General features: G+C 36.0%; 1 protein-coding gene across 1 annotated transcript in view; it reads left to right on the top strand.

Moving 5' to 3' along the window:
• The window catches only part of SHPRH (SNF2 histone linker PHD RING helicase, E3 ubiquitin protein ligase), a 52,273-nt gene extending 41,124 nt beyond the window's left edge, over positions 1-11,149 (top strand). Inside the window, exons 24-29 of the mRNA XM_010131427.1 lie at positions 1,244-1,432; positions 6,201-6,293; positions 6,867-6,953; positions 7,408-7,586; positions 9,705-9,785; positions 10,959-11,149. Coding sequence (XP_010129729.1) covers positions 1,244-1,432; positions 6,201-6,293; positions 6,867-6,953; positions 7,408-7,586; positions 9,705-9,785; positions 10,959-11,055 — 726 coding nt within the window. The 3' untranslated portion in view covers positions 11,056-11,149. The remainder of the gene's footprint in view (positions 1-1,243; positions 1,433-6,200; positions 6,294-6,866; positions 6,954-7,407; positions 7,587-9,704; positions 9,786-10,958) is intronic.
• The last annotated feature ends 333 nt before the right edge of the window (positions 11,150-11,482 follow it).

Here is an 11,482-nt window from a genome sequence, read left to right as displayed (position 1 = left end):
AGGAATTGAAATTTCAGTGAGATTTAATCAAAACCGATATATATCATAAAGTATAAAGCCATAGTTAATACTTACCACACATTAGGTAAAAACATGTAAGCACTCCTGTACAGTCAAACTAAATTGGCTCTTTTTTTTTTAGGGTAGCTATTTTAAGGTGTTTTAGCTTCTTTATAGATATGTGTAAGCATGAACTGGTGTCCTGCCACGTTTCCAAAATCCCCTCTGCGCTCTTCTTTCGAGGGTGATAGAGGTTTTTACAGAGAACAGTTGTTTACCCTGTTACCTGCCATTATGCTTTCTCTCTGAGCTGGAGGAGATTTCTGAAAGGAAAATATAATCTTTTCTTTACCTTTGGCTCAGACTGTCACTTTAGATGACAGTAGCCGTCACGTTGCAAGAAGTTTTTAAAATGCTTTGCATCCTGGTTTCGCCTGATGGAAAGAACCTTACAAAGCCTCAAAGATCTTTTACTTTATAATCAGTTGTTTAGTCAATTCCCCCCATGAAAACTGTTTTGCTTTTCCTCTTAGAATGGCCTATAGGCACTAGTACAGGGTATGACACTACTTCTAGATGCAAAACCACTGGTTAACAAATTACTTCTCTGTAATGGAAGGTTGTAGCTGACACGTGGATGTTCTAGGCCCACAAAGGAAGAAAAGCTTCTGCAATTCAATCTTGTTTCTAATGCGTTCTGTCAAAAAAAGATAAAGGCTTTGTTAAAAAAATCATCATCTTAAGTCCAAAGATGTTGTCTGTGACTTAACAATGAGTAAATATTGAAGTACTTTTTTTAGGTCTTTTTTAATAAAGACTGATCTAGTATGAATCTCTAGATAAAAGGCTTTTACAGAAGGCAAATATAAACAGTGTCATTTTTTAAAAAATTGTGTAAATACTTGTTTACTTAATGTATGCATTAAGAATCATCATTCATAGATATGAAAGACTGTGATGTCTTTCAAATTTATAACTGTGAAAATGCAAAAAAAATAACAACAAATGGAGACAGCTTCTGGGGATCATGAATCTTTGCTGGAAAACTTTGAAAGCCACACTTTTTAGGAGCTGGAGTGCTAAAAATCATAAAATTTTTCAATTTTAATCTGATGAGTTTCATGAAAATAATGTTTCAATTAAAATGTTATTTATGATGTATTAGTACACTAGTTTTCTTTTTCAGTGATCCAAAACTGATCCACAACTGTGTTTGTGTTGGGTTTTTTTATTCCCTGCATAGTGGGCAGTGCTGACGTGTGGACACTGTTTTTGTAATGAATGTGTAGCTATCATCATAGAACAGTACAGCGTTGGCACCCGCCGGAGCTCAATCAAATGTGCCATTTGCAGGCAGACAACGTCTCATAAAGAAATATCGTATGTTTTCACTGCAGAAACTGCAAATCAGGAGGATGATATTCCTGTAAAGGTACGTTGTTTATTGGAGCTTTGTGGCCCAAAATTTCAGCAGTGTATATTTGTTGTGTTTTGTTGCATAATGAATGCATTTGGGCAGACAAACCTATCATATAGTTCTGTAAGTAGGGTCACTTTTTTGTTTTGTTTATAACAGGTAAAGTTCTTTTTCTTTTGAATTGAACTTTATATATATAGGTCTTTCTTTTACTGTTAGGAGAAGGTAAATACGTTAAATTGAGAAGTTCTCATCATTAGCCAGAGCCAGAGAAGGTAAGTCCTGATTCTGAACTTGAGATTAGTCATCTGGAATGTTTCTTGAGCTACCTGAGAAATAGAGTAGTTGTTTTGCGTTTTGCATATCTGTGTAACTTTGTCTGATATACAAACCACAATTAAGAGGAAAAAAGCAACTACTTTTTTAATAGGGGTGAATAAATATTTAAAACCTGAAGGGAGATTATATCTATGCTTCCTCAGGTTCTAATGAATATATTCAGTAACTTGACCCAAAGTTTATTCAGTAATAAATCCATACGCAGTAGAGAAAATTAAAAAAATTTAATCCCGTAAAATATTATTTATCAAAACCAATGCTTATAATTGAAACATGTTGGCCATGAATTTGTTCTTTGGAGAAAGGTTTCTCCGGCGTGATGTTGTGGATATTGTCTTTTCTTTTCCCTACCAATGTATCATCAGTAACATGGTTGTGAGGCCACTTTCTTCAAGCTCATCCACAATTCTGTTGGTCTAGTTGTATGGTGTAAGCTTTTTCTCTGTGCAGCTGGATATTCTGCAAGTCTTCTTTCAGGGGGTTTTGGTTTGGTTTTGTTTGAAAAATCTAAAGGAAAACTCTGAGGAAACTACTCATGCCTCTTGCCTCTCTGTTTTTTAAGCTTGTAGGTATTTGGTTAAAGCCTCACCTACTGGATACATATACCTAATTAAAAGATGATTGTTGAATAAAGAGTGACTTTTGGTCTTAACACAGCTCCCTGCCTGGGCAATTTCTTTCTCAAAGCTTTCCACTTAGAATGTACAGCTCTGTTGGAGACTGGTAGCTATATTTTCCACTGTGACTTTTATGTGTTTATGCCTTTTTAGTCTGGCTTTCTGAGGAGACAAGTTCTTTTCATTGTACTACCTTAGACTTCTCCCTTAATTAGCAGTCTGTTAGATCATTTCAAACAGCTTGACAGTCTGAATTTCAAAGGTAATTAATCTACAAGTCTTATTAAAATAGCTGTACACGTAAGCGTGTCTCCTACTTAGCAAAATACTGTGGCTTGACTTTCTGCTTACTACAAAAGATATCTGAAGGTTCAAATTTTTTATTTGCAACTTGTGTGCCTTCCTAATAACAAAAGTTAATGAACCTCTAGACACAAATGTGTAGGAACTCAGTCCTGATTGCAGTGTTTTATCTACTTTCCTTGGTAGCAGAGGGTTTTCACTGGGTTGAAGGCAGTGGTGGAGGAAGAGACAGCATCCCAATGAGTCTTTAGCAATACTGACACATGTAGTGCATAGGTACATTTTGGCTTTGCACAAATCTGTTAACAGTGTTAATCCAAAAAACTGTGGTTATTGCACTTGTGGAAAAAATAGAGGATTCTGGACTGAAATGCAAAGGTAAAACACTAATATTGGTAATATTTTGATTGGGATGTTATTGCTATGATTATGTGTGTATATATATATGATCATAATACAGCTGAACATTCCAATCATAAATTTAATCTTGTTAGTATAGTTAAAAGCAATAATGAAACATGCTGACAAAGACTTCCTTAGTATCTGGTGACTCTCCTTGAAACTTGTCGGTATACTAGGATTGCTGGCCTGTACTGAAGTCAATGCTACTGTGTTCACACTAGTTACATCAGCCTCCCTGGACAAATGGAATTCCATTTTATGAGTAGATGCTTCCTAACTCAGATTATTAGATTTGAAGTAGTTGACAGCATGTGGCACCAGGGGGAGTAAATAGTCTGTATTTTTGAAGCGTTACTTATTAGGACTTTGCTTCATATGTGTTTTTTAACACATTATTTCCTCAGGGTTTAGAGATACCACCCTGTTCCTAGCAAGAAAATTTCAAATCTATTTCATAAAGTACATTAAAAAAAGTAAAATAAATATAATAACTAAATTTTGTAAATAAACCACAGAAGGAACATGTCATCTACTGTCCTGTGTAATGGGTTGTGCTGTTTTCTTGAAGTATTTTTGCATCAAAAATTTCAGGCACAGCAAAAATACAGATTCTGTATGCATTCACATGTTACCTTGAGCAAAGCCGTTTTTTCTTTTTTCTTTTCATTAAAACAACTTATACTGTAGCTTCACTGTATGCATTATCAAAACAATCAGCATTGTTAAAAATTCCTACCTCATATTCCTTTAAAGACAGTTAACAAAGGATGACTAACTTACTATGGTTTCTATCAAATACTGAGGTTAGGATCAATATCTTGCAGTGTATGTATGAAAATTATGTGATTTATTCAGCATTTATACTTTCATCTGAACTTTGTCAGTGCCTCTGGTCTCTTTCAGTATTCAGCACCTTTATTTTTTTTTTTTCCTTCTGTTGTGTGGTATACATCTTGCTCCTTATTTTGAACCAGCATGAGCCATCTTAATGCCTTAGAGGCAAAAGGATTACTGTAAATGGGAGCATTTTATTCTGAGAGGTTACTGGCATCCCTGCATGTTTTGGTTCTGTAAAAGCTTCCAGTGTCTGGTCAGTATTACAGGGTGTATTGCCAGCCTGTCTGAGACAGAAATTGTTTGTTAGAGGGTAGTTTTGATTGTAACATTTGCTGTTCCATACTTAATTAGAACTAGCTAATCTGTTTATAAACACTCAGCTAGATATTCAAGAAAATTACACAGTCAAGGTATATGGGTAATGAGTGGGTAAAACTTGTTTTTTAAGACACTTTTTAAGAACTCATAATAGCAAGGGTACTTCTATCAGTTTCATCTTTCATAAATATTGAGAACAAAATAGAAATTTTTTGTGTGCTGTGAACTAAAGTTTTAGTCAATAGTTAGTGACAAGCTTAATATCGTTTGTGATATATAACATAAGTGGTGAGATGGAGAACTTTGCACACTTAGTTATCTTGTTTAAAAAATAGAGCAAAAAGATTTGTAACCACTTTGATCACTGTGCTGTTCCTTTCTTCAGCATAGTTCCTCTGACTCGTCTTATACAAAGTCACATTTGTAACACCTGAGTCGCAGGAAATCTGAAGGGTGGGAAAATCAGCAGTGGCTAAAGCTACTATTTCTTCTAGCAGAGAAAAATAGGACCTCTGGTAAAGTCCAAAAAAGAGTCTCTGATGAAAAGACGGTCAGAGCAGATTAACCAGAATTGTCATTGTTGAATCAGAGATGAATGGTATTTAAAAAGCACATAAATGACCCTGGAATATATAGGAAATACTAAAAGTTAGTCTTGGATCTGCTAACCGTAGGGGGTTATGATTGGGAGGCAGCTGCCGCAGGGCTGCAAATGGGTCTTTCATCCATGTAGATCACACCACCTACTGACATAAGTGTTTCTAACTCTCTGTCTTGGTAACAGTGTTAATGTCTGCTAGGGGCAACAGAGATGACATGAAAAAAACGTGGTTAGTCCTGTGTCTGTGATGCAGAGTTAGAATCACTGTGGAAGACCCTGGGAAATAAATGGTACTGCTTATTGCAGCTTCTGGTAAAACAGTCTGCAGAAAGTCTTTTACATGTATTTCTGGAACCTTCATTTAGCTGTATAAGATATGAATGATCAAGCAGCCCAGCACTAGCTCCCAGCTTGTGGTTAGACTGCTGACATCCTTCTTCACCAATTCTGCAAGCAGCATAACTTCAGTTAATTTGATCTTTCATTGTAGCAAGCCAACATAGTTAATTCAATTTTCAGAGGACAGGTGCAGACAGAAATAAAACAATATTTGTCCAGCTGTATCTAGCACAGCTGAAATCACTATGCATGTAAGAACAAGTAAGGAATTCAATAAAAGATTCTTAAAGAAACACAGTAGGTAAAATTGCTGTAATACAAAGTACATACTGAAGGAAATAGAGGGAGATACTAAAGAACTGTTTCTCAGAATCCTCTTCCTGACTTAAGGGGAAAGAGGAGTATAGAAATCATAGTGGACAAGAAGTAAAATATACTACTGGATTCATTCAGCACCGAAATACTTCTGAATGCAGAATATGAAGGTGTTTTCATTGCAGCACACAATCCTTCAGGAATAATTTAATTATATTTACCATTTTCTTATTTTAAATGTAATTGAGCAGAAGTTTGATATTGCCAGAGTGAGAAATAAAAGCATCAGAAACAGCGTTCAGGTAGGTTTTCCATTATCAGTTGTCATGAGGTGTGAAGGGAGGGAAATTTAAATATGCATTTGGAAGATTCCTTAAAGATTATGCTACTAAATTAAACCTCAGAAGGTCTAACTGGCATGTTTGGTGCAACTGCTTGGGCTATCCATTCTGCCTCCTGCAGAAGCAGATAGGTATGTCTGTGTGGCACTTCATTCCTCAGTGTGCCACACACGCATCTGAGAGCAGCGCATTATAAGGGAGGCATAAAAGCAGTTCAGTGCTACTTAACCCACCCCTCCTCCAGTCTGCTAATTTTCCATTTGTCTAAGATGTGCAGGAGTCCTAATACAGCATTATTTAATAAAACAATGGATGTAGCAGGAGTTGTTTAGTACCCTACTTTACTAATGCTTTTCTTTGACTTTTCAAAGGGAAGTCACTCTACCAAAGTGGAAGCTGTGGTCCGAACACTGAAGAGAATTCAATTTAAAGATCCGGGGGCTAAATCCTTGGTTTTCTCAACGGTATTAATCACCATTTTCTGTCTTGTCTTCGTGTGTGTGAATTTAAAGCAGTCATAATATTTTCATTAGTTTAGCTACCAAAATGTTGAATTACTCTGTACAGCCACTTGATCGTTTTGAGAGTTTTTAGGGCAGTTCATGTAACCGGGACAAGAACAATGATCGTAGTCAACAGATGTAAAAGCTTGTTTTTTTAAAGAGCAGACACTTAGATTATACGAAAGTATTAGAAATTCCAGATATTTTTAAATGTAGTGTCCAGCTATTTTTAATACATTGTAAAACTGACTTTGTGATGGCTACCAGTTTATTTTATTCAAGCTGATCATTTTGCGTACATTTCTTACTTAGTTTTATGAAAGATTCAGTTCCTGGCACACAAATCTTTTTTTTTTCCTTTTTCTTTTTTTCCTTTTTTAAAAGTGCAAATGCTAGTATTTTGAAAGGCTCTTTATCTACTCTTGCTTAGGGAAGTAAATAAGTATATTTTAGTTGTCATTGCTGTTTGTAATGTTGAGTTACTTTTATTGTGTTGTGTGCTTTTGTTTTGGGTTTTGTTTTTTTTTTTTACAGTGGCAAGATGTGTTGGACATAATTTCAAAAGCTTTGTATGACAACAACATGATTTTTTCTCAGATCAATGGAATAAATAAATTCCAGGTACATAAAGGATATTTTTCTTAAAATTATTTTCAGTGGGGAAAATTACAGTTTATAGAAGTTAGTTTGATCCTTTTACTTCATTGCTGCATTGGAGAAACTGAAAGAGCAGCAAATTCGTTTGGCAGAAGCTTTGATCTCTAACTTAGTAATTCCAAAAATCCTTATCACGAAAAGCCACAATTTAGAGCCTTTGGAGATAAATAGTACATTCACTTTTGAGAAAGAAGGGTTGGCATGGATGTTAAGGATGAGACACACTGATTAGTGTTGCAGGAAGTTCTTGCCTTCCTGATACCTGTCGAGTATCTGTTCTGGTCTTGGATCAGTCAGGCTGCAAGATTGTCACTTTGGGGCCTGTACCAGCTGCTATAACTTCTTGAAAATACAGAGATGTACCCCACAGTCCTTACTGAGGAACTTTTGTCAGACTGCTGTGGTATTTGCCTTTTAGGAAAATCTTTCTGCATTTAAATATGATCCCAACATCAATATTTTGCTGCTGCCTCTTCACACTGGTTCCAATGGACTGAACATCATCGAAGCAACTCATGTTCTGCTTGTCGAACCCATTCTGAATCCTGCACATGAGCTACAGGCTATTGGCAGAGTACATCGTATTGGCCAAACAAAGTAAGTGTTAAAGTTGTGTTGAGTGGTTTAGATATGGTCCAGAATAGAACTGCGTACTGTAATCAGAATAAATCTAGTTCACTGAACTTCAGAATTTTGGACATGAGAGTATTCACAGGAATCTTATTATTGAAGATGATCGTATAAGGGACAGAAAGATTAAGATTTTTAAAAAGTGCATATTTAAGTGCATAAAATAAAGTTTGCTGAAAATATACACTCTGTAAACACACATAGGGAGTTCTGTGCTATGGGGATAAGATGCAGAAGCTGTAGGCTTTAAGAAGAGTGTGGACTCGAGCCCAAAATACTGAAAAACTTCTTCAGCTGCTGCTCTATTTTATGTGTGCCATTGATGCCTTGGTTTTTAACTTTGAACTTCTGCTTGTAAGCACATCCCGGAATGTCTTAGCTTGCAAGTATGGGTAACTCACCATTTATGCACTGTGTGGCGAAATTCAGGCACGGGCCTTCCTACTTTCCTTGAGAGGCTCCTTCTAGCTGGTCATTCCCAGCTCCAGATTAGGAGCTGCATAAGTTGTTGTTTTGTTTTGCTTTGTTTTTTTGAGGGGGGTGGGGTGGTGGGGTTTTTGTTGTTTTTTTCTTCCAAAAGAAAGTTATAGCACATGCTCTTTAGAACTGATTAGTTTTTAATCAGTTCTGCCCTTACCCCCGTCTAGATCTTGTTGAAGGCGTGAATGAGTTTGCATATCTTTTGTTTCAGTGTTGTAGATTTTACAAGGGTAGTACTGGACATTTAACAAAGGTTTTTGGAAAATTTATCCTCAACGGATAAGATGTATATGTTTTTCCTTTACACTTCATGTCACTTAAAAAAATATTTTTAAAACCCTGTAAGAAAAATAGCTGGAATCAATTCTGGAATAATAATATCCTAGAATAATGGTGAGGTTCGTGTTCTGGAAATGGAGGCCAAACAAGAGGGCCTGAATGAGCATGTATGTGGAGGAACGTTTATGAACAGGTGGTTATTTGGGTGTGTTGGTAAACATTTTCAATTAACTGTGAGGGCATAGGAAAGACTGATTGCAACAGCTTGCATTATATTTTTACATGATGCTGGCACAAAAGGTCTGGTAAAAACCTAGCAATAAAACCAGCAAGAATGGGCACTGTGCTTCTTAAGATTAAGAATTCAGCAAGATTATTTGAAAAATGGCTGTGTTCAGGTACAGTGGGCTTAAGGGAATGCATACTCTATTTAGTGTCGTAAGTGCAACCAGTCCAGTTGAGTTTGTTCTTTCTTCTCTTTGGGTAGACCTTTGCCTATGAATCACGAAGTATTCCCGCAGCATTCATTAGTGTAATGTTACCTGCCAAAGTTTCAGCTTAAGATCTGAAAACCACCCAAGCTCTTTTAAGGGTTCATATCTTGCAGAATGTTTATATTGGGGAGGCTGGAGTGATTTCTCATTTTTATCTTTGGAGCTGACTCCTTTCCATTTCACTTTCTTGTGCCTGACATTTTTTTATTACAACTTTCTTTTTGAAATTTTATTTCATAAATGGAGTTTTGTTTTATGTTTATTGACATTTTGGTTTTTATGTTTTACCAGCACTTACAATTTACTGTTTACTAATTACAATTACTGACTTAAAAAAAAAAATTAAAAAAAAAGGTAGTATTTTGCCATCTTCAAGAACAATATTGTAGAACTCTGGAAATGAGCTTTAATCACACTGAGCTCTGTCTCTTGTACTGACTTGTGACAATGCAATGTAAACGTTGTATATAACCAGTGGGCCAAAGCCATTTATTTAAACAACAGGCTAAGCTCTCAAGGACTGTTTATTTATAGTAGGGACACAAAAAGAAGAACTTTGCCCAGCATCTGCTTTAGGATTTTAGTTAATACAACTTATATTCATTCAGTATATGATCCAGCCAAGTGGAAGTGTCTGCTCTGGGAAGCACTAAGCATCCTCAAATGTCAGGGGAAGTTCTTAATCACCTTGTAAGATTCGCTTCTTAGAAGCATCTTTTCAGCAGTCTTTACGTAATTGGTATGAAACAAATATGTGGTCTTGATCTTTTACAGTAATGGTGTAACTTCTGCTCACTTCTGGTCTTGTTTTCTTTCTTTTAAACACATGCAGATCTACCATTGTTCATAGGTTCCTGATAAAAGCAACAATAGAAGAGAGAATGCAGACTATGCTGAAAACTGTAGATAGAAGGTATGTGTTGAATATTTTTAAAACATCACTATTGCACTGAAAATGAAAAGGTGGTTCTCAACCATGCTTTTATTACAGTTAGGTATGCATATATTACATAGAAATTTCATATAATAATTTGAATTTTTTAAGACTTGTAAAATTTTACCTGGTGTCCGTAACTTGGAGCTTAAGGTATTTTAATTCTCTGGAGAAAATTTTGATTATATCTTGTGTGTTTTATTTCATAAAAGTCCAGTTAATAAATGATGTGTTACGATTTATCTTTTCAGCTTACCTAAATTCATTAGTATAAAAGCATTGCAATTAATGGAGTAATACTAACCCTGCCACTGGAGTAACAACATACATTACAAGCTCTGATATAGAGTGTTAATTCTTTCTTTCATTGTTTTTGAGTTCTGCAAACCTAGTCTCAGTGCTGTGACACACTGGTTAGTTTTGCAGTTAGTGCACGAGTTGCACAGATGGTAGCTCAAAAGTCAGTCAGGTGTGCAGACACAAAAAGTTTTCACGGTGTTTATCTTTTAAAATTCTGTAAGCAATGATGAACTGGGAGTGGAACAAAAATAGTGCATACATTTTTTGTGCAGAAAACATGAGGTTTGTACCTCTTTAAGTATATTGTATACACATAACAAATCTAGGAGAAGGCCTTTGATTAAAAAGAATTAGTTATTTTTCCAGTTCTTTGACCATTAAAAATTATGAGACTAAAAGTTTGCATGCATATCTTTGGCTGTAGTTATGAAAGGTTTCAGCTTTAGCTTTGAAAAAATTATTTAATCATTTTCCATATCTGTAAAGTAGCTCTCCTTCTGCATACAAAATTCAGATAAATACACAGTGGTTGAATGATCCAATGAGGCCTTATGTTTTGGAAGTGGTATCAAACCTTATGCTTGGAAGCTGAGGCCAGTCCCTTAAATGTTAAGAAGGCAAAGTGGATTATCCCATGTTCTGCCTCGGCAGCGTTTGGTGTTGACCACTGTTAGGGACTTGTATCTTACAACATGCTAGAGAAGTAGCTGATTGGGATGTGGGGATTTTCATTCTGAGTTTCAAAGCTGAACAGTTACTGGACTCTGAACCATGTGGTCTGTCTTCAGTGCATACAGCTTGTTATTTAAGTCGACTCCTTCTCTGATGTCTGCATTCAACTTTTTCCCACAGCCACACGAGTTCTTCCATGAAACAGTCAGAAGCCTCAGTTCTGACAGTGGCAGATTTGGCTGACCTTTTTACAGAGGAAACTGAAGAACTTGAGTAAAACATTGCTTTGGCCTGTTGCAGTCAGAAAGTACCTAATCTAATAAGCACCAGTATAAAATCCGCTTGATCTGTCATTCCTGTAAACATCATCTAACACTTTACGTTATAGAGCTCTTGGAAATCCAAGTCTTAATTGTTACTGTTTTATTCTATGGTGAAGTTCTTCACAGCACGCACTTCTGTGATAGCACTGGAGAAAACTTGCACTTTGCACATTATACAAAAAAATCTTCCCAAAGAGCGTTTGAGCTGGGTGCTAAACCTGAGATCTTGGACCCCTGGTTAAGAGGTTTTTTACCATCAGGTTTGATTGGCTAGTAACTCAGTCTGAGAGTAAAACTATGTGGGTGGTTGGGTGGGGAATGGAAGCAGAAAAACACAGATCTAATTTTTTTTACTGTAGAAAGAATAACTGTAAATTAATA

The sequence above is a fragment of the Buceros rhinoceros genome, unplaced genomic scaffold (genome assembly GCF_000710305.1).
Source record: "Buceros rhinoceros silvestris isolate BGI_N320 unplaced genomic scaffold, ASM71030v1 scaffold5542, whole genome shotgun sequence".
Lineage (NCBI taxonomy): Eukaryota > Metazoa > Chordata > Aves > Bucerotiformes > Bucerotidae > Buceros > Buceros rhinoceros.
This window is presented reverse-complemented; position numbering and strand designations above follow the sequence as displayed.